This window comes from Sminthopsis crassicaudata, chromosome 1, assembly GCF_048593235.1.
Source record: "Sminthopsis crassicaudata isolate SCR6 chromosome 1, ASM4859323v1, whole genome shotgun sequence".
Classification (NCBI taxonomy): Eukaryota; Metazoa; Chordata; class Mammalia; order Dasyuromorphia; family Dasyuridae; genus Sminthopsis; species Sminthopsis crassicaudata.
In genome coordinates this window covers 188864460-188891372 of record NC_133617.1, presented here as the reverse complement: position 1 = coordinate 188891372, position 26913 = coordinate 188864460, and the positions used below count along the sequence as shown (strand labels likewise).

The window sequence follows — 26913 nt, the reverse complement described above, 5'->3', positions numbered from 1 at the left end:
TGTTTGCTGGTCCAGCTATCATATATTTGAGGTCATGACACTGAGTTTCATTGATGCCATTGGTATGCTGGACCAAACACCTTTGGTCTTCTAGATGTTTTTTATTCAAACTGTAGCTGCACTACTATACATCAAGCATCCTGTTATTCTGTTAAGGCAGTGTGGGAAATGGAAGGAATACTATACTTAGAGTCTGAGGACCTCCAGTTAAATTCTATCTCCAATACTCTCTGAGTCTCAATATCCTCATCTCTAAATGGGGATAATAGTACTAGCATTATATGCCTCAAAGAATTGTAAAGGAGAAAGCCTTTTAGAAACTCAACATAAATGTAATTTTTTGGTTCATGTGATTCATTTCTGTAAGTATCTAGTGTCATTTTTACAGCAATCGGTTCCTTTTAATGAAAGAATGAAATCTGATTTTTACTTGAATATTTTTGGGGCAGCTAGGTGGCACGGTGGACAGAGCAATGAGCTTGAAATTAGGAAGACTCATTTTCATGAGTTCATATCTGACCTCAGACACTTACTAACTATGACCCTGGGCAAGTCACTTAACCCTGTTTACTTCAGTTCCTCATGTGTAAAATGAACTAGAGAAGGAAATGGCAAACCACTCCAGAAGGTTAAGAAAACTGCAAATAGGTTCACAAAAAGTCATAAATGACTGAACAAAAAATTTTTTTACCCAGATGGTTTACGTGGGTAAGAAATTTCCTGAGAAGAAAAAAAAAATTCCTTAGGATGGTATAGTTGTACAGTTTCATTTCCTTGTCTGCCTCAAGGAACTGCTGAAATCCTCAAGTAGATTATATCTAGAAATGACTTTGGGATTCCTTAGACATAGGCCCAGAAGATGCACAAGGTAGTTTGATTTTTAAAATTTTTTTTCTTTGTTAAGGAGTTTACTTTAATGCAAATATTATATTTTCCTTCTTAGAATATGTGCACCATTGAAGCAGAGCTGGAGCATCTTCTAGGGGAGTTTTCCATCAAAATGAAAGGTAATTTTAAAAATACTTGCTTTCAGAATGGAAGCAGTTCTCTATTATGTACCAGGGTTCAAAGCACACTGTTTATATCAAGTGCAAGGACTTAATGCCACTTGCTATGCTTCCCTTTCTGATCCTTTTCATTTCCACTCCTCCACTCCCATGAGATATGGAGCCCCTAGTCCTTCAGAGAATACTCAATAGGCTATCTTCTCTTGGTAGTAATCTCACTAGAAAATGTGTCTTTTTCTTTATAGTATCTAGCAGTCTGTTAACTTTTAGATGATTAATCAAATAAAAGTAAATATGTGAAAAAAAATTTAAGTAAATAGGTTATACTCTAGATCAGGGGTTCTCAAACTATGGCCCACGGGCCATTTGTGGCCCACTGAGACGTTTATGGGGCTGCCAGGTTATTATGGCAAATGGGCTGTGGGGTGGAGACAGTGTGAGTTTTTGTTTTTACTATAGTTGGGCCCTCTAACAGTCTGAGGGACAGTAAACTGGTCCCCTATTTAAAAAGTTTGAGGATCACTGCTCTGGATGCTTTAAAATACAAAAGCAATTTTGCATTTTGTTTTCTTTTTTTTTTTTTTTCCTTTTTGATCTGGTTTTTCTTGTGCAACAAGATAATTGCATAAAGATGTATACATATATTGAATTTAACATATATTTTATCATGTTTAACATATATTGGATTACCTGCCATCTAGGAGAGTGGGTGGAAGGAGAGGAAAATTTGGAATACAAAGTTTTGTAAGGGTGAATGTTGAAATGCATATATTTTGAAAATAAAAAGCTTTAATAAAACAAAAGCAACCTGGATGTTGGGGAAAGAGAGATATTACTTAATAGGTTATACCTGGATTATAGCTCAGAGATTAGAAAGTGCTGTCTAAAAAAGCAGTCAATATTGCAGGTTGAGTTTTCTTCTAAGTTTTTATATTTTTAACAAAAATTTAAAATGGAACTAGTGCATAAGCCACGTCATCCAAATCTTTTTTAGCAGTTTGATCCTTTCACTTCTAATAGGGGCTAACTACTTCCGTAAGTAATGGAGTCAAAGAAAAAGGAATTTAAGTCAATCAGTCCCCAACAGGAAGGTTTGGTGGCAGTTATCTGCTTTATGCTTGAATTTTTCATAAGTTTCACACCCTGTGTTTTGACACATTAAAAAGCCTGTTGGGATGAATGTATTTAATACTATAGCAGCCTGGACTCTGAGCTCAACTAATGGATCCATTTGCCTTTGACAGATGTGAATCATTTTATATGCCATTCATGGGTTTCTTTCAAAAGAATCACCCATAACCCAAGTTCATAAAGTAATGCCATTAAAAAAAAAAAAAAAAAAAAAAAAAAAAACTTTAACTTTGTGGAAAAAAAAAACATTGGCTATGCACTTATGATCTGTTTAAATCCTTTCTCTGTTGCCCTGAGTCTCAAGTTCTCAGTTTCCTTATCTGTAAAAAGAGGAAGTTAGACTAGAGGACCTTTAAGGTTAAATCTAAATCCTTAATCCCTGTACTTTCAAGTTTTGCCCATTCCTTGATGTCTATTTTACTAAGGTAGTTCAGGTTTGGAGGTAAGTTGTTTTTTGTTTTCAGTTATTCTTTTAAGATCTAGTCTATGTAATATTTCATTTCCAGACCTTTTGAATCTCTTACTAATGGAATTACACAGCTACCCAGTAATTTGTTAATTAGCTGACATTCTTTCCCAATTTCCTTCCTTCTGAGCTGAGAAAAGGGCACTTGATTGGCATAGTGGTTGAGGCTCAGGATGCTGGATGCTGGATGGCTGTTGTTTTGCTTTTCAATAAAATCCAGCTCAACCTCAACTTTTGACTTTAGTTTATTCTTATATGGCTGTGATGCTAAATTAGGAGACCAAGAATAGAGTACAAGAAAATGAGCCACCAAATTTCCCACTGCCCCCTTTGAAATAGCTGAAAGGGTAGGAAGGATGGAGCAGAGGAAGGGAACAGTCTTGTAAATCTATTTGAATAGAAATCTACACCCCACCAAAAACAAAAACAAAAGCCCAAAACCAACCAAAAACAAAAAAACAAAAAAAAAACCTTGAGCTCCTGAGGACACATCTTCTAGGAGACTCCTCTCTATTGGCTGTCTCCCAAAGTAGTTTTAATACAGTATGTAAGCTTGGCATTGAAATGAAACATACCCTTGGGGCAAACTCAGGAACCATGTTAAAAGCATGAGTGAGCACTTTGTGCTGGCAGGCTTAAATCTGTATATAAGCTAGGGTGAAAAGTTGAATGCTAAGAAGCGAGCAGGACAGCAAAGAAAATAAGGTCAAACCAGATGGATAAAACATGCTTCTGAGGAGGAGAAAAGTATCTGAATACTAGAAACTCTAAATCATTTATTCATTGCCAAATTGGAAAGCTCTCATTGTTAACTGAAGAACTTGACAGTAACCTTTGTGGTTCTTTTACTTGGAGTGGGAAGTGAGGGTTTTACAGAATTGAAGAGTAGGATGGGAAGTGCTAAAGGGAGGGAGGAAGAGACAGAGATTAAATATTCTCCTGGTAGAATGGACTCCTTTTGGGAAAGTAAGGAAAATGTGCGTGTCCACTTCTATTACTATATATGTACAATGAAAAGGAGGTTTTTTTTTTTGTTTATTTGTTTTTTGTAGACAGTATAAATATATCTGAAACAATGTGACTAAAGTGTAGGATTCAACCTTGAAAATAATCTGAGACCCATAGTCAGGCCAGAAACAAAACTGGCCAGGCCTGAAAGAAATACAGGTTGTAATTAGATAGAATTGTTGGGGGAGAGGAGGAAGGAGAAAGATACATAAAAATATAGCTCTCACACCATAGCCTTTTCTCTTTGAATAATTGCTATTTTAAAGTGGCTTTGCTAATATAATATGGTTTCATTATCTTAGTAAGCCTAGGAAGGATTTAGTATAAAAGCTGATAAGCTCTAAATATCATTTATAATGAATATTTATTCCACTGCTAAGTTTTTTTTCCCTTTTAAAATTTTTAATTTAATTTGAGAACCAAATTGTCTTTTTTACTTCCCCCAAATGAGAAAGCAAGAAAAATTAAATTTCCATTACAAACATGTCGTCAAGCAAAATAAATACCCTCAATAGTCAGGTTCAAACAAATAAAAAATCAGGTCTCAAACTGTACTTGAGTCATCACCTCTTAACAGGAGGTGGGTAGAATGTTTTATCATGGGTCATCTGGAATAGTAATTGACCATTGTGTTGATTAGATTTTTTAAGTCTTTCAAAGTTGTATGAATTTAGAATCTTGTAGAAATTGTATTCCTGATTATTTCTGCTAACTTTATTCTGTTTCAGTTTGTAGAAACCTTCCCAAATTTCTTTGAAACCATCCTCTACATATTTCTTATAGCACAATAGTATTCCATTACATTCATATACCAACACTTGTTCAACTATTCTCTAATAGGTATATTCTCTGTTACCAGTTCTTTCCCACCATAAACAGAATCATTATAAATATTATTGTACATGGAGATCCCTTTACTTTTTTATAAATCTAGTAGTAGTATTATTGGGTTATAAGGTATGCACAGTTTTAATAGCTCTCAGCTTAATAGCTGGATGAATTTATAGTTTTACCAGTTGTGCTTCTTGTCACTTTTGCCAATCTGAAAGGTGGAATCCCAGATTTATTTTACTTTACATTTCTTTAATTCTTAGTGGTTTGGAGCATTTCTTCATATAGCTATTGATAACCTGGATTTCTTTCTCTGAAAACTACCTATTTATATCCTTTAATCCTTTATCAATTAGGGAATGGATCTTATTCTTATAATTGTTTTCAGTTCTATATATCTTAGAAATAAGACCTTTATTAGAGCAATTTGCTGCAAAGATTTTTACCATTTACCTCTTTTTTCTTTTAAATTTAATTGCTCTAATAGTTTCATTTGTGCAAGAACTTTTAAATTTGTACATAATCAAAATTGTCAATTTTTATCTCTTTGTTCATGAATTCTTTCTTCACCCATGGATATGACAGATAATTTCTTCCATGCTTCTCTAATTTGCTTCTGGTGCAACCCTTTATGTATAAGTGATGCAACTTTTTGGAGCTTGTCTTGATTTACTGTTGTCTTTGGATGGTTCTGAGAGGATTGGAGACTTTGGAAATATTTTACACATTTTTAAGTCTTATTCTATTTTTTTTCACCATAGGCCATGATTTTGTCCAGTGGAAAGTGTGTTGTATTGGGATCAGAGAACCTGAATTTAAATCCTTGTTCTCCATGTCTAGGTTATACATGGGAAGGAAAGGAAAAAAGGGAGAGAATTTGAAACTAATTTTTTTTAAATGAATGTTTGAAATTCTTTTTACATGCAATGGGGAAAAATAAAATACTAAAATCCTTTTAAAAATCCTTGTTCTTGCAAGTTTCTAAGCTTCCTCTATAAAATGGAGAAATTTAACTAGATAACCTCAAAGATCCCTTCTACAGCAAAATCCTTTGACTTATTTCTCTTCATAAAGAGGAAGGACAGAAGGGCATTGTATAGGAATTTATTTTCTATTGCAGAGGATAATATGTATGTGCTTATATGTATCTATGTGTAAAATAGACATTGTGTTTGGGTGGAAAAATACAGCAGTTGGGAATCAGGAAAGGTTTCATGAAGAAAGTGTATCTTAAGCTGAGCTTTGAGGGCAACCAGAGATTTTGAGCATCAAAGATGAGAAGGAAATACTTTTGAGGAATGTGGAATTGCTGCTGCAAAAATGTGGAGGTGTTGGCTGAAGTGCTACACATAAAAGACATTGTTTAAGTGACCTGCAAATTAATTAAATTCTATCCACAAAACCTTTGCCCAAATTCTTTATATTATAAAAATTAATGTTCCCCTATACAGATGAGCTAATCATATATTGGCTTATGAAGTTTTTAGTAGCATCTTGCTTTATAAAATATTAATATTTTATTAAAATAAGTAGCTAACCAACTCTGAATTTTTAGAGAATTTTTAAAGGAGTAGTTTATTTCAAAAGTGCATTACAAAATGTACAGCCTCTAAAGCTTTCAGAAGTCCTTCTATAAAAGTTGGAATCTTTGATTTAGTTGTATTTTTGTCAGCTCTTAGTAAACAATGAGTTTTTTTGCTTTAACCATCACATGGATTATTTTTCTGCAAAAACATTAAGTTCTGATAGACGTCTGCCACCTACAGGCAGGACATGGCATTAGCAGGCACTCATTAAATTTTTTTTAAATTAATTTTTGTATATATCTTTTTTTCACATCATCTTGATTTTCTAAAATATTCCTCCCCCTGCCCAGATATTCATCCATTAAACTGAATTTTAAAATGAGGAAAAAATAAATTTAGTAAAACAAATCAACTTGTCAAAAAAGTTTGGTGCCATATGCAGTGTTCCATACCCATAGACCTCTCCTCCCCCTTCTACCTCTGAAAAGAAGGAAGCATTCTTTTTTCTTTTTTTTGGCAGCTTTTTATTTTCAAAACATATGCATGGATAATTTTTTTAACATTGACCCTTGCAAAACCTTTTGTTCCAAAATTTTCTTTCCCCTAGATGGCAAGTAATCCAATATATGTTAAGCATGTTAATTATATATATATATATATATATATACACACATATATATATATATATACACACATATATATGTTGAATCCAATATATGTATACATGTTTAGACAATTATTATACTGCACAAGAAAAATCAGATCAAAAAGGGAAAAAATGAGAAAGAAAATAAAATCCATGTAAACAACAAAAAAGAGTGAAAATGTGCTGTGATCCACACTCAGTTCCCACACTCCTCTCTCTAGGTGTACATGGCTCTCTTCATCACAAGGCCTCAATCATCTCCTTGTTGAAAAGAGCTATGTCCATCAAATTTGATCTTCGTGTAATGTTGTTGTCATGTGCAATGATCTCCTGATTCTGCTCATTTCACTTAGCATCAGTTCATATCAGTCTATTATTGTATTGAGGATAAGAGGAATGAACTAACAATGAAAATGCCCACTTTTTTTTCCCCATCTCCTACCTCCAGCTCTCAACTAACCTTCTCCAAACCCTTTTAACAACAATAATAGTATAAAACTGACAAGTATGAAGCATTTTGTGGTTTACAGAATGCTTTATGGACATCTTCTTATGCAAACCTTACAGCAACCATGTAAGATAGTTGGAAAAGTTTTAATTAAATTTTGCAGATTTAAAAATGAGGCATAAATACTCTAGATGTCTTTCCCAACATCACACAGTAAGTACAATAGCTATAATTTAAATGATATTTCATTTACTGAGACTACCATCTTCCCATATCTTCAGGCTTACAACTTTACTCATCCATGATTACTCCTTCATTCTCCTTCCCTTTCTCAGCTTTAAAGTTGCTGAGATCTGCCAATTTTTCACCATCTTCAAAATGTATATTCTGTTTTTCATTTCCATAGCTTTTGTACATATTCAAATACTTATGATCTCATCCTTGGACTAGTATATTAACTTTTTAACTTTTCTTCCTACATGTAATGTCTCTGCTTTAATACACACTGTATGAATTTTTCTGAAGTATTATTACCTTTTCCAAAATCTCTTAAGATGACTTCTCATGGCTTGACCAGTTCCGAACTCTTCAGCTTAAATGTCTTCCATAATCTGACCCCAATCTGCCTTTCCAGCTTTATTACTTACTACTAATTGCTCCAGCTAACCTGATCTCCTGATCTCCTTGCTATTCCCTGTTCTGTTTTGTTTTTCTCCTTCAGTTATGCCTTTGTGTATCCTACCTTTCAGGAAGGGCTCAAATTCTAGTTGTTCATATGCCTGCCTCCCTCATATGGTACTTATTTGTAGATGTGTTTCTCCCCTGTTAGAGTGTAAGTTCCTTGAAGACAGAGAATTTTTTTTATTCCATCTTTGATTTCTTCTCCAAGGTTTGCACTCATATTTGATTGGATTACTTTTAATTATTTTGAAGACATTTTTCTTTACAAAGGAGTTGGCATAGTACTTTGCATGTAAAAGATGCTCAATACTTATTAAATGAATTAAATTGATAAGAAATGCAAAACTTCCTGAGGTTCATAATCTGAATTGTCTGTTTTGTTTTGTGCTTTTGGATCTTAATTTTTGAATACTACATCCTTGAAAATAGACCCCACATGGTGTAGAAAAAGAGTATTCTCTATGGCAAGGGATCATAGGGCAATGAATGGGAACTTCCCCATATGAGAAAATTGTACCTATTTAGCAATAATCAGGGGTCTCAGTGGGAAAAGAGGAAACAGGACTTTTCCTTTGCTTGGAAATGGTGTTTTAACAAATGGATTTTGCACTTTAATTATAAATGTAACTCATTTAATCTCTCTCTAGCATAATAGTATTTCAAAGCTCTGGCATAGGAATTGGGAAGGATTCTTTTTTGCTCAAGAAATTTTTACATGCTTCTTGGCATTTGGCATATAAAATAGGTATATAATCAAACATTTACTGATTATAAATCATAATTTGATGACCCCTCATAGTTACAAGATGCTATATGAGGTCACAACCCACAATTTAAGAAATTGAGGTTCAAAGGATGTATTTTGTCTGACAGGAAAAATGTGTCATGTAATTGACTCATTGCATGTTTTCTTACAGGTCTGGCTGGCTTTGCTCGTCTCTGTCCTGGAGATCAGTATGAAGTGAGTACTTTGTCTGATCCGTTAAGAATTATACTTAAGGGAGGATTGATGGTCACTGTCAAGCAGCAAGAGAAAATTTCCTCTTAGTACTTGTACTGAAATATTAAATTAAGGCCCTTGTTATATGGTATGTATATTTACAAATTGTTTCTTTTTTAAGAAACTAAATGCTAAATGATGACATGGGGTAGGCAAGGGACAAGGGGAAAAGAAAAGAAATTTTTACCTTGCAAAAGAATTTTATTGGTCAATCTAGCTCTCTATTCCAAGTTAAACTCCTCTAAACCACTGCAGACAAAGTGTCATCTCTAGGATGACCTAGAACATGCTTTGGTATTATATTCTAGCACCTGTCATCCCATCAAGCCAGGAATCTTTCCCTACATCCTACTAGATTCATACTAGGGAGGATAGGTAAAGACCTGTTCTACTTTCCTTCTCCACTAGAGGGAACATGTTCCATTTTATTTATGGCTACTAAGTAGAAATTCCATTTTCTCATTCTTCCCCATTCTCCCCTCCCTTTCTTCCCTAATAAAGGGAATGAAGTAAGTAAACCAGGATTACTATTTACTATTTCACTATTTTAGAACTAACAAGACGAATAATAATAATCACCCTGAAAGTGTTATGTGAAGACCACACACACACACAATTTTTATAGCAACATTATTTGCCATTGTAAAACACAGGACCAACATGAATGTACAACAAAAATATTATCAAAGAATTCTCATATATCAATTTGATAGAATACAATAGGGATTGAACTCTGTGATATCACTGTTAGAGGGAACTCCCTGCAAGAAAATTCTTATCAGAATAGGTCAGCACTTTGTCTGAAACCTAGATAGTTATCTGGAGACAAAGAGATTGAATGATTTTCCCAGACTTGGAGATGGGACTCAGTTCAGGGTTTTCCTGACTTTTGAGCTAGGCTTTCTCTCTAACCTAACACTATCTTTCATGGAATGCCTATAATGATATACCATAGTGCAATGATGTAAAATTCAAATTGAAATGGGGGGGGGCACTAAATCATTCAAAAGGGTCATTATAGGCTGAATATTGGCTTAGTTTTTAAACATAATATTATTTAGATATTATTATGTGTGTATATATATATATATATATATATATATATATATATTTTTTTTTTTTTTTAAATACATCTCAATTATATTTTAATCTTATTTGGAGCCACCAGGGCCCCATGTGGCCACTGCCTAAGCAATCTTAGATTCTCTTCCAGTTTCTCTCTATGTTTTTTTGTTTTTTGATGGTTTCTTCAGTTTCAGTGGGGACATATATAATTTCTGTATAGATGATTCCAGGATCTAGGAGTCTATCTTATTTTCCTCTTGGAGCTCAGTCCCACATCACCACCGACTACTAAAAATTTCATATTGCATGGCCCATTGGCATCTCAAATTCACCAAGTCCAAAATAGAACTCATTATCTTTCCCCCTCGAACTCACCTCTCTTCTGAACTTCCCTTTTCCCTATTGTTGAAGGCACCACCATTCACCAGGCCACCCCATCACAAGTTTCATGTCCTTTTCAACTTCTTACTATAGTACATTTAACGTGGAATGGGAGGAGGGGTGTGGAGAACAAATATTTATATAGCACCTATATGGGATAAATATGAGGAATATCTAGAATTATGAAAACACATATGTGAAATACAAAATGGAAAAAAAGAATCAAATCACAGAAGAACAGAAATATAAATAGTTTTAAAGGAAGTTTTAGTTGGTTGTAATGCTGTCTAAAGAGAATTGTGGTGGGTAGAGAAGAGAAAGGGCTTTGTGCTAATGGAGACCTCACTGGGTTCAATCTGACCCAGACGAGCATCATGACTATGGGAAAGTCACTACCCTTAGCTCAGCAAGCATGATAAAATCAGCAGGTCAGGAGTGTGTCCCCCTGCCTTACAAAGTATTTAACATTAAGTGTTTAATAAATCATTAAGAAACAAAAACAGGAGCAGACATTGACAGAGTGTTCTACTGTTTACATACACTGGAGCACATTATCTCATTTGATTCCCATAGCAAACCTGTGAGGCAGTCACTCCCAGTATTGTCCCTATATATTTAGGTGAGATAACTGAGATTAATAGAGTTTAAAGGATGTGTGCAATCATATACTAGTAATAGGACTCAAAACGTGATCTTTTAATGCCAAATCTAGCCCTCCTTCTATTGTAATAAGAGCAACTCCAAATGAATAATAATATTAATAATGATAGCCCACTGATAAAGAAGTTGAAGGTTTACAAAATATTTTCCTTACAACACTGTTAATAAAGTATTAAAAATATAATTACCCTCATTTTTATTGATGAGGTAACAAATTTAGAGTTTATGCAATTTGCCCAGTCCCACAGTAATTGGTAGTCAGACATGAACTTACATCTGTCACTCCCTAGCCCATTGGACTTTGTCCTGACTTATAATGCTTATTATCTCCATTGCTTATTGTATCTTTCCCATAGAAAACCAAACATTATTCCTTTTTGAAAGTCTATTTTTCCCTTCCATAAATTGTTCAAAAAATGGCCAGAAGCTAGATGGTAAATAAGCAGAATGAAGAGTTGCTATATTTGCTTGTGATATAAGGAAATAAACTTTCCTTGCTAAAAGAACAGAGGTCCAAGTGAATTGTTCAAAGGAAAATAAAGGTGTTTTTTTTTGTTTTGTTTTGTTTTTTGTTTTTTTTTGTCCTAGATATTCATGAAATATGGCCGACAACGGTGGAAACTTAAAGGCAAAATAGAAATGAATGGCAAACAGAGTTGGGATGGTGAAGAAATGGTTTTTCTGCCTTTAATAACTGGATTGATTTCTATTAAGGTACTATGCATACACACCCTTTCCTACTGCCTATCATGGTTCTGTTTAATTTCTTAAAATTAATTCTTGTATCATTTTACGTAACTTTCATTTCCATTTTTTCCTTCTACCTCATTGATCCAGATAGTCATCCCTTACAGAAAAGAATAAGAAAAACAAAGCAAAACAAAAGTCATTGGCCAAATCAGCCCACAAATAATTCTATGTGTAACATTAGAGAATGGTGATGTTTAATTGATCGTTCTAGTGCAATGATATTTGGATAGCAATCATTTATGCATATAGCCTGAATCTTCAATTGCCAGTCACACCTTCTCTATCTCTGCTCAAAATGCACCACAAAAGGAATGTCCTTGGCAATGAGGTACAGAGGACTATTTGTGAAAAGGGTATGGAATGACAAATGAAGTCAATGCCCAGATTCTTTTGACTTTTGTATAATATCCTATACTCCGGTCCTTTTGGTACTAAACTATTGATTTTTTTTTTCCAGATTGCTAATTTCTTTCTGCCTTAATAAGATATACTATAGTAACTGTACTCTTTTAAAATGACCATTTTCACTTTATATTTATATTAGTGTTGATCCTTTATTTTTTCTCTAATAGGTCACAGAACTCAAAGGGCTTGCAACTCATATCCTAGTGGGAAGTGTCACTTGTGAGACAAAGGATCTTTTTGCAGCCCGGCCTCAGGTGGTAGCTGTTGACATCAATGATCTTGGCACCATCAAATTAAACTTAGAAATCACTTGGTAGTAAGTTATTTTCTTCAAATTCACTTTCCAAGAGTGGGTAACAGAATTTCTACTCTTATCTTTAAAAAAAAAAAAAAGAAAGAAAGGAATTTTTCAGATAAATACCCAAATAAATTAGACTATTCTGAAATGAGATAGTTTTCTTTCCAAAAGGATTTTAATATTAGATTATTTTAAGGTTTACCTACTTTTGTAGCTCATTGATTAATCACATTTATCACACACGTTTGTGCCAGAGGCTGGTTAAACACTGGAGAGACAAAGAAAAAGAAAAGACAAATCTTGCTCTCAAGGAGATTGTTCTTTTTTTTTTTTTTAATTTTATTATTATTTTTAAAATATTTTAATAGTTTTTATTTATCAGATATATGCATGGGTAATTTTACAACATTGACAATTGCCAAATCTTTTGTTCTAATTTTTCCCCTCTTTCCCGCCCCCCCCCCCCACCATGGCAGGTTGACTAATACATGTTAAATATGTTAGAGTATAAATTTAATACAATATATGTATACATCTCCAAACAGTTGTTTTGCTGTACAAAAAGAATCAGACTTTGAAATAGTGTACAATTAGCCTGCGAAGGAAATCCAAAATGCAGATGGACAAAATCAAGGAGATTGTTCTTAAAACAACATGTGCATAAAGTAGTAGTAGAGAGAAGGTAACCAGAGAGGGAAAGGCACTGGCTGCTGAAGGGTCTAGAATTTTTTGTTAGGTGGTAGTTAGATGAGTCTTAAAGTCAGGAATTCTAAAAGGTGGAAGTGGTAAAGGAGAATGACATTCCAAGCATAGAAACAACTACTACAAATGCTCAGGGATAGGAAGGTGAGCAAGAAAGTATTATGGGTGAGGAACAAAATGTAAGCCAATTTGGCTGGACCATAGAGTGTATGGAGGGAAGTAACATATAAGAAGATTGAAAAGATAGAAATAAAGCATTTAAATACTAAACAGAAGACTTTATACTTAATCCTAAAAACAATAAAGAGCTATTGGAGTTTTCTTAAATAGGGAAAAAATAATTATAGTAGCTATTTGGAAAATGAACTGTAATGGGGAGAGATCTGATATAGGGAATCAAATTAGAAACCTATTAAAATAGTCTGATTAAAATAGTAAAGGCCTGAACAAGAGTAGTGACTGAGTTAGTAGATTAAGAGAGATGTTGTAGAGGGAAGAAACTATGAGACCATATGGAATGAGCAAAAGGCATTGAAGAAGATATGAAATTTGTGACTTGGTGACCCGGTGAATGATGGTGCCTTCAACAATAATAGAGATGTTCAGAAGAGAGATGAGTTTGGGGGTAAAGATAATGAATTCTATTTTGGACCTGTTGAATTTGAGATCCAATGGGCCACACAATATAAAATTTTTAATAGTCCGTGGTCATATACTGATGACTGAGCTCCAGAGAGGGAAATAAGGTAGTTAGATTTTGGAATTATTTGCATAAAAATATTTGTTCCCTTTAAAACTGAAGAGACCATCAAAAAATAAAATATAGAGAGAAATTAGAAGAGAATCTAAGACAAAGACTTTGAGGAGGATACATACCCCGAATTAATAGACATGACTTGGAGAAATAATCAGCAAAGGAAATGGAAAAAGAGTCATCAGACCAAAACCTGAAGATGAGAGAATATTTGGTAGGGAAAAAATGGTTAACAGTGTTCAGTACTACAAAGTGAGCAGGAGGATGAGAAGAAAGAAAAGACCATTAGACTTTTTCAGACTTCTGGGAAGATATACTCTCAGTCTCTTATTCTTCTGACTATTTTTACTAACTTATTTTAAAGTATTTTCAATTATCCTTTTTTATACCACATTTAGTTTTGTAAGTAATTTCCATTCCTTTTTTGGAAACAGGCAGGATATAAATCTTAGATAAATGCCGTCAATAGTCTGATTTTCTGACATGGATGAATCTTCTCCTAAAAGCAAGAGATTTATTTTTTTAGCCAGCATTCCAACAGAAATAGTTACCTTAAAGCTGTCTCTAACAGAGAGCTCTGCCTTATTGTTCAGAATTGAAGTGCTCACGACACATGGTTGTGAAATTATGGCCAAAGATCACCAAGTACACCGTGGAATAACATAGAGCATTGATGGCAGCATGTTTTGTTATACAAGGAGAGCAAGGCACAAACCCAAAAATTGCCATATTAGGTACTGAAGACACTTTATTATTAATTTAGAACTTTATTTTTGTAATAGCTTTTTATTTTTCAAAATATATGCAAAAATAATTTCCAACATTCAGCTTTGTAAAACCTTGTATTCCAATATTTCTTCCTCCTTTTCCCTCTCCTCCCCTACCCCATCCCCAGACTAGCTTAGAATTTTTGTCCACAATTATTTGTAATGGTTGTCATCCTAAAGAGGAGATTCTTTCTATAGGATGAGCTGCATAGCATTGTGATGACTGGAATCATTTTGAACATTATGTCATCCATCATAATCTTAAGTGGCTTTTGCAACAGTTAAAAATAAACAGAATTTTACTTTCAAGTGTTTTATTTAGATTGAATCACAATATACTAACCTCTAACCTCTTGAATTGGTATAGTGGTCCTGAGATTTCCAGAAATTTCATAGCAGTCTGAGATGTTTAATCTTCATATCATCTCTAAGTTTCTTCATTTAGAATAGCTAGCTAATCTCTAAGGGTCTTTCTAATTCTAGAATTCTATAATCCCTTAAGAGGGACAAGTATTATAATTCTGTTTTATAAATGGAGTAATAAGCACAAACAAAAGTGAAGATTAAATTATATGTAAATAAAAGTGGAACTAGGAATAGAACTTGGGATCTCCTGTCTCCAGCCCCAATTTTCTAACCATTGATGTTTCTTGCCTACTTTTTTTTATGCGTACTGAAACTTACCTGGCCAAACTTCTTTTGATTTTATGCAAGTTAGGTACTTAGGTGAGAATGTGTTTCTTTGCCTTTTGTTGAATGGTCAAAGATGAATCTGAAAATCCTGTACACCATGCAGAATAATAAAAGAGCAATTGTTTTGCAGTCCCTTTGATGTGGAGGATATGACCTCATCCACAGGCAACGGGAATAGGGCCACAGCTCTCCAAAGGAGAATGTCCATGTACAGCCAAGGAACTCCGGAAACTCCTACTTTCAAGGATCACTCATTTTTTGTAAGTTCAAGATGGTCTTCTGAGTTGATTTAATGAAAGCATTAATGAAAACAAAGGTGCCCTTGGCCTATATTTGAAATGCTTGACAGTGTTTTTTTTAAGTACTACCTCTCTATGCCAGCCCTTCCCTTCCTATCCTGAGCCTCCCTCTCTATCTATCAAGAGCTGCATCATTCTTCCTGCTCAAAGGGATCAAATAATGATGAGACAAAATATATTTGAAATATATTTGTATTCCTCTACCTCCACTCAACTCTACTTCCTACTTTTCTAATATCTTCTCTAATATTCTCTAATATATTTCTAATGTTCATCTAAAATTTAGAGGAGCTTAATCTGGGCACTAATATTACTCTAAAGTAGAAGGTTCTTAACCTGGGCTTCGAAAGACTCCTGAAGGCTCAAAGTGGCCTGTGAATTTCAGATATTTGAATTTTTTTCTAATATTTTAATTTAAATTTATTTTATAATAAATATTTTAATTATATTTCAATATAATTGATTTCTTCAGTAATCCTGCATGTTTTATTTTATGCACTTAAAAACATTATTTTGAGATAGGGTACACAGGTCTTCCCAGACTACCAAAAGGGTCCCTGGCTCAAAAAAGGTTGAAAATCATCTGCTCTAGAGTCCAATTGTTTAATTTGACCAAGCAAAACCCTGCGACAAACAAGAATGTGCTAACCCTGGTCCCTTTGGCTGACTAACTCCCCCTTCTACTTTAACTTCTGAAGAAGTGGCTGCATCCTTCACCACTCAAGCCCCGGAGGTTAGCAGTCCTGGGTGCCTTGCAAGATACATTTTTTGCCAAGCTTCAACGCAGCCGTTCATTCAGTGACCTGCCCTCCCTCAGACTGAACCCCAAGGCAGTGCTAGATCTTTATGTGAGTTTGGTGGCTGGAGTGAGGTTTGAAGTGTTTCCTTCAGTTGGCATGTCTGCTGATAGCTCTTTATAACTTGCACTTGATTTTGTTGACAAAAAGCTGGAGAAAAATGGTCAGCTCTGGGCTATAGGGATTTTCCAGTAGGTCCAAAACTTAACTTACAGAGTACTGGATGACACTGTCGTACAGCTGTCTGTCTTTCTTTCCTTTCCTAATTCTCGACCTGTTATTGGTGCCCTGTGATTTCAGGACTTTTTTCCCTACTATAGCAAAAATATGTGCAGTATAACAAAGATTCAAAAGAAAGATCCCTCATATCGCTTGAGGAAATATATGTAGGGGTCAGTAAACAAGATGATTTTAAAAACATATCTTCAAAATATTTTTGTTTCAGAAACATGAACAAAAATGTTGCCAATCCCATATCGCAAAAATTATTGCCTCCATAAATATATTAATGAGGGGACATCATATTCCAATATGATAATAAAATGAGAACTAATTTTTAAAAATGAGAAACTACTTTCATTGTGGACTCTTACAGAATGAAAAAAAATGTGATTTTTTTTTTTTTTTTTTTAAAGTCCAGAAGACAAGCCATTATTATCTGGCTTTTTCCCCAGCAAAATCAGCAAAACTAGTTGAAGCCTGATAGCTTGTCACTTTCTATAGACAGAGGACTTTGTGTGATTAAAAGAATTAACAAAGGCCTAAGCCAATTTTTTCCCAAAGCTTGATTTTGTGTCTTTATTTAAAGAGTAGAATTAGCCTATTATGTTGTTAGTTTCCTAAAATAAATCCTTAGACATGTTCTCACAAACAGGTGTGTTTATATGTACTTTGTGTGTGCATTTCTTATTTCTGAGGATCTCTAGTTTCCCTGGGTATGTATCTCTTATTCTATACAGTTTTTGCCATGAAAAAAACTTTTTTTGTCTGCAGATTACAGGATTTTATTTGAGACTCATGTGTCCAGTTAGCAAATCATTAGCATTTATTGAACATTTGGTATGTGTAGAGCTCTGCATTAATTAAATCCTATAGCAAAATACAAAAGGGGTTCATTTTTTTCTTGAATATTGTACATTTTAATGGCAAAGAAGATAATTCATGGAACATACATGAAAAATCCATACAAGCACAGAACAACAGCATTTTAACAAAAATATAATTAGTGATAGGCCAAATTGTGTATGTGTGTGTGTGTGTGTGTATGTGCTTCCATATGTACAAATATGTTATAGGTAAGGAGAGAGGATTGTTGTCATATATTTATCCTGGCAAGGTTTTTGTATGAGGTGAGTTACCCTCCCTATATGCAATAGAGGGTGTTTACTCCTGTGAGCCCAGTACTGTGTATAATATATGTGAATGCAGCTGATGGGTGTGCAATAAATACTCTATAATGGATTCTATTGTCTCCTAAATTCCCTGAATGGATGATTACTGGCAGGCAATGGGATTTCATTCTGTTTAGCAAAGGGAGGCTCTACTAGTATTTATATTCAAAGTGTAATTAGGTAGTCTTAACTGGGATATTTGACATTCACATGCATAAAAACACACATGTAAATGTGCATATATAAAGATGCATTATATATGTATGTCTGCACATACACACTAAGATGCATATATTATACACTTATATAATGCTTTGAACTGTTTCTGGCGTGATCACCAATTTAATTACTTAAAAAACAAGGATGCTTATAACTTCCCATACTACTAAAGGATTAAAAAAGAAAATAAAAGTATTTAAGTGATAGAATTTAAAACACATATCCAGAACGAAACTGCATATATGTGGGAGGAGGTTGAATAGATTTGTACCCCAAAATCTAAAGTGTTATTTAAAACTGAGTTGCCAAGATACAGGGTAACTTTGATCTAGCAGACAAGTTCTTTTGCAGAGCAAAAAATATTCTAATTTTAAAGGTCTTTAACTTCACCACACACACACACACACACACACACACACACACACACACACACACACATTTTCCTACTAAACAATAAATTATGCCCCAAATGTTTTTATTTTTAAAAATTCTAATTTTGGATACCTTATTTTCGCAGTCTAATCTCCCTGATGATGTCTTTGAAAATGGAATGGCAGTTGAAGAAAAAAGGCCACTGTCACTGAGTTTTTGTGACTTGCCCAATGGGGACTGTGCCTCATCTTCCAAATCAAGTGGCTCCTCTATTAACATTGGCCAGTCTAATCCAGAAATTACTGTTACCCCAGCAGAGCATAACCTCAGTAGCGTGGCTTCCCAGACTTCCTCTAGGGATGACACCGGTCCAGGCTCTAACAGAAATTCCACTGTGGAAGCCCACGCTCCAAAGCCATCGGAGCACATAGAAGTCCCCTTGACTGCTTCTGAAGTGTGCCAACAAACACCGGGCACAGATGGTGAGAGCCTGTTTCTGGAGAATCATGTGGCTGTGTCACTTCTGCAAGATTCAGATGAGGTATCTGAGCTGAAGCCTGTAGAACTGGACACCTTTGAAGGAAACATCACCAAACAGCTTGTCAAGAGGCTCACCTCGACAGAGGTGCCAGTGATTCCTGAGAGACTCCAGTTTGAGGGCTCAGTCAGTGGAGAATCAGAAGGCTGTAGATCCTTCTTAGATGGGAGCTTAGAGGAAGCATTTCAGGGGCTTTACCTAGCACTAGAACCCCATAAAGAGCAATATAAAGAGTTCCAAGATTTGAATCAAGAGGTGATGCACCTGGATGATGTTCTCAAAGTAAGTACATTTTCAGAAAAGTTTGAATAAGTTGAGATGTGTGGAGTAGGGAGAAAGTCAAGATGTTTCATGTGTTTTTCAGACTCTAGGGTTTTGGATGCCTAACAGTCTGTTTAAAATTTCTTCAAGACATATCTTCAAGGCATCTTTTTTTTTTTTCTGGTGTTCTGATCAGTGTTTTAGATCTTACATCATTTATATTTCATTGATGGAGTGCCAAGATCATTTAGTAGTTAACTATATATATATATATATATATATATATATATAATTTTTACCAAAGCCAATATAGTATTTTTAAGAAAAAAAAAAAAAAGACTTAAAATCCGACACACAACTCCAGTTCTGCAGGTTCCAAAATTATTAGCATCTCTTCTAGTATGAAGTTATGGCACCTTGATGGTCACAGTGACAGAAATTCATCTCTGGGATATATTAGGGAAACTGGGATTTCATGGCCCCATTGAGTCTATCATTACTTTGTGGGCAATGGGATTCTCCATCCTGCGGAAACATTTCTTAAGTCATTATTCTGCTACTCAGAGATTAGTGAAATATTCATTTAACCAGCATACATTTATTTATTAAGAGACTAAAAACCCCAGAATGGCACTCTCCAGACCTGCATGAAGCTGGAAGTCAGGACTCCAAGATCAGGGAGTCACAACTGGTGACCATGTAGCAGTAGGGAAGTCCCAAGGGTGAAGCCCAATAGAGAGAGTTATCATTGCCATTCCCATAGCTAGTGCTATAGTGTCCACAGTGGGACAGTGGAGCCACTTGTAAAGTGTCTGCTACCTTCCTAATACATGGATTAAGTGACAGACTTTATATGGGAAATAACAAGCCAGTGTTTGCCCATGTGTAATGCATTTTTGCATTCTTCTGCATTTCTCTTGACATCTTGGCTTTACTGTCCAGGCTTATTTTGCTCAATGAAATAGATCTTGTGATCTTTTTGTTAGGGAAAGAGTAATTCTTGGGAAAAACTAATTTCATTGGCTTCATAATTCTGCACACAGATATTTAGGAGAATAATAACAGCATGAAGATCAAGGCATAGGGCAGGAAGGGCAACATCTCCCTGTGCATCACCATTTCAGTATTTATGTATCCCCGTGGCATTCTTCAGCTGTGTAATGTGTCATTAGTTATTTAGAAATTTTTCCAACAAGCTTGACTATCTCTCTTTTCTATCTCACTGACCTGGTTTCAAAAGTGAACTTATACCCAAGATAGCTGGCCATATCATTCATCTTTGAGCCTTCAGTTGCTCTGTTCCTCTGTTCTAGAGTAGCAGCAGAAAAACAGGGAAAGGAAGTCTTTCTCTTGTGGTTAGCTTCCTGGGAAGTATAAATCAAAGAATTATCTGGGGACATGCATGCAAAGGTTACTTTGACTGGAGATCTGACATAACTGGACACTGGAATGAAAACCATCATTTAATACTCAAATTACTACCTTGATTGTATTTTACAATGGTATATGCTGAATTAGGGAATTGGTCTGATTCTCTAAGAAGTAAGATATAAGTAGGAGAGAAAAGGAAATTTCACTTGAGAAAGCAATCAGGAATGATCTCATCACTACCATTTTCATTTGGATTGATGAAAAACAACCTAATCCCTTAGGAAACTCCAAATAGGTAGTTTTATAGTCTTTAAAAGTGATTGGTGTTATTGGACAAATGAAGAGCCAACCAGTGAGTTACACAGTGGATAAAGAGCCAACCTTGAAGCCTCGAACATTTAGCTTCAAATCTTACTTTTGACACACACTTGCCATGTGACCCTCAGCAAATCACCTAACCTTTAAGTTGCAGAGAGGATGCCAACCTGCTTTGATAAAAGTTTCATCACGTGATCATCCCAGGAATTATTACTAACTCACAATATAGAATTTTAGGTTTATCACTGAAAGGGACTTCAAGTCATTTAGTCCAGTCTCACTCCATTTGAAAATGAAAAAAATTGAAGGCATTAGAAATTAAGTGTCGTGCCCACAATCACAAATATTTTAGAGCCCAGGATTGGAAGGCAGATCTCCGAAGTCCTGGGTTGCTAGTAGAAGTGTTACTTGTGTTAAAATGATGAATTGAGATCCAGAATGAAGAATATTAAGCTTATTAGTAATTCTCTCATAAGCCAGAGCATATCCAATCCTCATCTGTAGCTATTGTTTAGAATCTAAGAACACCAAATATATTTCTTGATGAATTTCTTTGCTGAGTTGGGAGCTTTGTTTTTGTCTAAGTGTTATCACAAAGTAAAACTACTGTTTTATTTTTTTAAAATCTGCCAGAACTCTTTGATATATTGTAGTACCTGGATTTTTAAGGCTAACAGCTGGTTCTATAATAGCAAGCCCAGAATCATACCATTTTGGGTCTGTATGGTATTTTCTCCTCTCCTGAGATTTAATAGTGTGGGTATGGGGCAAATGGCTTTGAATCCAGCTTGAGTAAAACCAGATTAAGCTTTCTCTTTTTCCCCCCCACATCCTAGTTTGCTAAACAACTTGTGAATAAGAAAATAAATGATGCTGCCTCTTGGGTAGAGATCACTGAAGGTGAATGAGAACAGTTCTATCTAAGAGACTGAAAGATATTTCCCCATATGCTTTGTACCACTTTGGGGGTCAGAGAGAGATCTCAGCAAGGACGTTCCCACCTAATATTGAGATATCCATGAACATTTCTACCTAACTGGACTGAGGACTTTTAGGAAATCAAAGGAAATGCATCACCACCATCACCACCCCCAATTCACTCCTCACCTCAATCCTCTTCAGTATTTGGAAATTATTTGTCATTATTGTTGTTATTTTATTTAAAAATTTTTAATCTTCCTCCCTTTGATTCTTATTTAGAGAAGGTACTCTTCAGTTCCTTCACAGTGGTAGCAATACAGAAAATTCAATTGTCATGAATTTCAGATGAAATTCAAAGTTAAGAAATGTGGAAAATAGCTAATAAAGAGCATAATTTAAAGGAAGACAAGAAAATGTTACTCAAATGCCTCCAATGTCCAGCTTCTTTCTTTGGCCAATTATATCCTGTTCACTAGAGATTAGGTTATTGGTTTGTATTTTTCACGCACAGTCTATAATTATCTCCTCAGTTCAGCAGTTGCCTTTTAAATCTTAGTCTTCAGTTGTATTTTAAAAGGGGAGGAACAGTGAAGGAAGCAGCTTTGTTTCCCAGCATCCTGATTGTATTTCTTGGTGCATGTGAAGGCTTAAAATGCAAATAAAATGCCAACAAAAATAAAAGCTTTGGGGGAGGGAGAAGAAGAATCAAAACTGTTTTATCTTGAATCAGATAATATGAAGGTTTTCTAAAGCATATAAAATGCCAACCAAAATAAAAGTTTGGAATTGAAAATGTCATATCTTGAATTGGGTGCAGTGTGTTTGTTTTCCCTTCAGACTATATATATATATATATTTTATGTTTTCATTGGTACCTTCTGCCTTTTCAGTGCAAGCCAGCAGGAAGCCGCAGCCGGTCTTCTAGTTTAAGTCTTACAGTTGAGAGTGCTTTAGAAAGCTTTGATTTCCTGAACACCTCTGACTTTGATGAGGAGGATGGTGAGGAGGTTTGTAATGTTGGAGGAGGTGCTGACTCAGTATTTTCAGACACTGAGATTGAGAAAAATAGGTAAGTCAGAAGCTAGTCCCAGTTCATCCTTCTCTCTTTATAGCATCTACATCAGTAATTCTGTTTCACTAATTGTGGATCCTGGTGCACACATTACTCAAGGAAGATGATATTCACCATACAAATGGCTTATTGGTCTCTTGAGGTCCCTTAGTTAAAGCTGTGAATAAATTTCTAGTATGGCTAAACCCCTCTAGGTGATAAATATCTGGGATTGGTCCTGGAAGCCATTATAAAATTTTTCTCCAGAACCAGGGGAAACAAAATTAAAGGGATTTCCTTTTATTTGGATGTCAGTATCTACAAATTGTCTCCAAAGTAAATAATTGGCAGTTAGCTAATGAGACTTAACTATTATAGTATTATATCAGGAGAACTCTTCCTTGACATAGGTTTGGACCTGGTTCTCCTTAACATGGATCTGATTACTAATTCCTTCTTTTGTTTTCTTCTGTCCCATTTAAACCTTTGCATGGATTATGTTTGTTGCTCATAGTAACATGGGGCCAGATTTATGCACTATTATAGAAATTTCTTTTAGAATGTCTGCCAACCCCACTCTTCCTCCACACTCCCCACCCAGTATGTTATAACCTGTCTTTTTGTGGGAAATGGAAAAGATTCTGAAGTCCTGAGATGATTTTCATTGTGTTTCTTGATACATCTAGAACTACATTTCACATTAGAGCATAGCAAGTATTTCAGGTGAGATAAAACATGCCCAATTCCACCAATTATAATAAGAGATCCCTAGACACTTTCCTGAAGGAAGAGATATATTTGTTAGCTACAATCTACATTGGATACATTTTAATCTAAACAGGTTTTCAAGTTACAACAAAGTAGAGCTATTCTGTCTTCAGGAAATCCAAATTGGAGAAGGGTTTTTGAAAATTCATTTCTTCCCCTTGGAATTTTTTTTCCCTTTTGTCTGAAATAGAACCTGAGAAGAAAAAATGCTATATAGAGTTTGTTATTGGACCAATCTCAAAGTAACTCAAATTCAACCTAAAAAATTTAATAAAGTGTTTTAATTATAATGACGCATAGTTCTTCCCTGCAAGTTATCCTAGCTAACCTAATTGGATTTGATCTTATTCTAAATTCTGGTGTTTTTAATTTAGAGAAGCCTTAATACATTTCAACAAGGAATATTAGTGGGAAAGAGAAGGGTTTGGCATGGTTTACAAAAAGACTTAATGGATCAAACTTATGATTTCATTCATCTAGAGAATACCCTATGGAAAAACTCCCTCTGCCATTGAGAATCATCATTATCATTATAGTATTATGGAGCATTTTTAAGTTTTGCAAAGCATTTTTCATATGTCACTTCACTTGATCCTTATAATAGTTCTATGAAATGGATGTCATTATGATCCCCATTTTATAGCTGAGAAAACCAAGATTGAGGAGTTAAATGATTTGTTGTTCAGGGTCTCACAAAGGAAGAATTTGAATTTAGACTTTCTGACTCCAGTTCCAGCACTCTCTCCACTAAATCACCCACTGTTTAAGAATGTACTGTCCCTCTGTACCTTCAAGTCTTAGAGAATTAGTTACCTGAGAATTAAGTGACCATGGGTCATTCAACCACTATTTGTCAGAGAAAGGGCAAGAACCCAGATTTTTCTATTTTGTAGCATGTTCAATCCCAATAATGCCTCTCTTTTTAAATCACATATTTTGAAAAGAAATTTAATGGCCCCAATTTTTTTGTTATGATCAAATAAAAATTAGAAAATATAGTAGCAAGAAACATCCAAAATATATAAAATAAAAATGGTAGAGAAATTAAGACCATGCAGAGAGATGAATGAATGCTGGAAGAAGACTAGCAAAAAGAAAGAAGATAAAAGTCTGACCCACCAAACTTTGAGATGTGCCATTGCACTCATGTCTTGTGGGAGCACTTGATAAACCCCAAAGTGACATAAAAAGTTATTTTTACAGGTAGTGATATAGTGCCCAACTTTTAGCATGCAAATGTTTGAGATTTAATTTTAATTTTTAGATTTTAATGCAAGGCTGTTATTGAGTGGTATAATAGAAAAATAGTGCTGGATTGGGAATAGTCAGTTGGGTTCTAGTCTGAACTCTGTAATTTTTGGTGTGACCTAGGAAAAGTTCTACTTCCATTTCTCCATCTGTAAAATGGGCATAGTACTACCTTTTTCATAGATTTTTAGGAGCATTTGATTCTGGAACAGATATCTTTAATCTTTTTGGATCATGGTCCCTTTTGGCTGGTGAAGCCTATGGTTTTCTCAAAATGTTTTTAAATATATAAAATAATACACATAGGATTACAGAGAAACCAATTATATTGAAATATAATGATCAGAGTATTGTTCAAAATAAAAGGTTAACAAATTCTGTACTAGATATAAAAGTGGTGGGTTTTTTCCCTAAAAACAAAAAATACTTTAAATGCTCCATAAATTCAAGATATCATATGATTTTTAAAACAAGCTTGAAGTAAGGATTTAACAATAAAAAGGGCACTGGGAAAAGAAACAAGGGGCGGTATTGTGAGAACTGTGTGTATGTGGCAAGGGAAAAGGTGAAATATAGGATGCCACTAGACATTTAAACACTACTTTCATTTTAGTCTAGAGAAGAGAACATTCATGTCTCTCATTTCAGTAGCTTTTCCTCTTTTCATTCTTTAAGTAGCCATTGATCTGTGGCCAGAAAAACAAAAACAAAAACAAGCCTTGACAGATTATTTCTTAATAGCATTGCTCTTGGGAAACCACAAGTCTAGAGGCCAGTTTAATCCCAGAAAATTTGGCAAATCACCCTGTCAACAGACCAGAAAAACACAAGTGCAAAATGAGAGCCTGTTTCAAAGGCTTCTTAGTGAAAATCCTTTACAAAAGGCTTATTGTTCTTGAGGAACAAATGTGGGGTTCTGCTCAGTCATTTGACTTCAGAATAGTTGCCTTCCAGGCTGAGATATGGGGTATTTGTTAAATGGTTTCTCCATCCTTCATGGCTGTCAACTGACAGGTAACTATTTCTAGAGGGACCCAATCATAGCTTTGTGAAGTTGATCTGCTGCTTGCCTTTCAAAACAAGTTATGAATGTTTCACCCAACCCTCCTGCCTCAACAGTTACAGATCAATACACCCCGAGGCCAGAGGGCATCCTAGTGAAGCGCTGACAGAAGACACGGGAGTCGGTACCAGTGTAGCGGGAAGCCCTCTTCCCCTGACCACAGGAAATGAAAGCCTTGATATCACCATAGTTAGGCACTTGCAGTACTGCACCCAGCTTATACAGGTAGGATTGGTGTATGTTATTCCCTTTTTATTCATATCACATATCGCTGACATATAATCAGATGAATTCAGTTGAATATAATCTCCCTGAAGGAAGGGACTTTCCATTTTTCTGTTTCCTGGGCACCTGGTACTTGTAGACAGTTAATGCTTGTTAAATCAAGACCTCACTCCCCCCCCCCTTTTTTTTTGTATTTAGCTGGTGTAATGAATACTTATGAAAAAGAAAGGAGACTTGTATGAGCCAAATTATCCATTTTTCTAATAGGCATGAGTAAGACTCCATATCTTCATGGGGCTGCTAGGTAGTACAGTGGATAGAGCACTGGCTCTGAAATCAAGAGTACCTGAGTTCAAATCCAACCTCAGACACTTAATATTTCCTAACTGTATGACCCTGGGTAAGCCACTTAATCCCAGTTGCCTCAAAAAAAAAAAAAAAAAAAAAAAAAAAATCCCATATCCTCCTGGTTTGTTTGTTTGTTTGCTTTTTGAACATTCCTCATGGTACAGTCCCAGACAAAGAAAGAGCATCCACCCAAAATATTGAAGATCATCAGATCCAGTCTCACACAGTCACACACCAGTCTTAGAAACTAGAGGTCTCTTAAAGGTAAATGGGATGGTATTATTCAGATCAGTAGTTGCCAAACCATGGCAATGCAATGATCAATAAAAAAAAAAATCATATTTTGAGAAATAGCATCTACAAAGAAACTGAGACTGAAATTCAAGAATCTTCTCTTAAAATGATATATTTGCAACAAAAAGATCTTATAGTGAAGATTTCCCCCCCTCCTACACACACACACACACACACATATTCTGTCTCTTTGCATCGGTTTCCTACTTA

General features: G+C 35.0%; 1 protein-coding gene and 1 long non-coding RNA gene across 7 annotated transcripts in view; one reads left to right on the top strand and one right to left on the bottom strand.

The window, feature by feature from the left end:
- The window catches only part of LOC141545713 (uncharacterized), a 58836-nt gene extending 40172 nt beyond the window's left edge, over positions 1–18664 (bottom strand). The window contains exons 1-2 of the long non-coding RNA XR_012483125.1: positions 18430–18664; positions 12510–12571 (exon numbers count right to left, since the gene is read on the bottom strand). This is a non-coding gene — a long non-coding RNA (uncharacterized LOC141545713). The remainder of the gene's footprint in view (positions 1–12509; positions 12572–18429) is intronic.
- RIPOR2 (RHO family interacting cell polarization regulator 2) overlaps positions 1–26913 on the top strand; it is a 235859-nt gene that overhangs the window by 188146 nt on the left and 20800 nt on the right. For 5 of the 6 annotated variants that reach the window (XM_074272877.1, XM_074272902.1, XM_074272885.1 and 2 more), the window contains exons 8-15: positions 944–1007; positions 8662–8705; positions 11439–11564; positions 12173–12321; positions 15350–15479; positions 18443–19117; positions 22597–22775; positions 25893–26061. In XM_074272877.1, the coding sequence (XP_074128978.1) occupies positions 944–1007; positions 8662–8705; positions 11439–11564; positions 12173–12321; positions 15350–15479; positions 18443–19117; positions 22597–22775; positions 25893–26061 (1536 nt within the window). Of the gene's footprint in view, positions 1–943; positions 1008–8661; positions 8706–11438; positions 11565–12172; positions 12322–15349; positions 15480–18442; positions 19118–21621; positions 21839–22596; positions 22776–25892; positions 26062–26913 lie in introns of those variants that run through there. The other variant, XM_074272917.1, reaches the window with a different exon arrangement.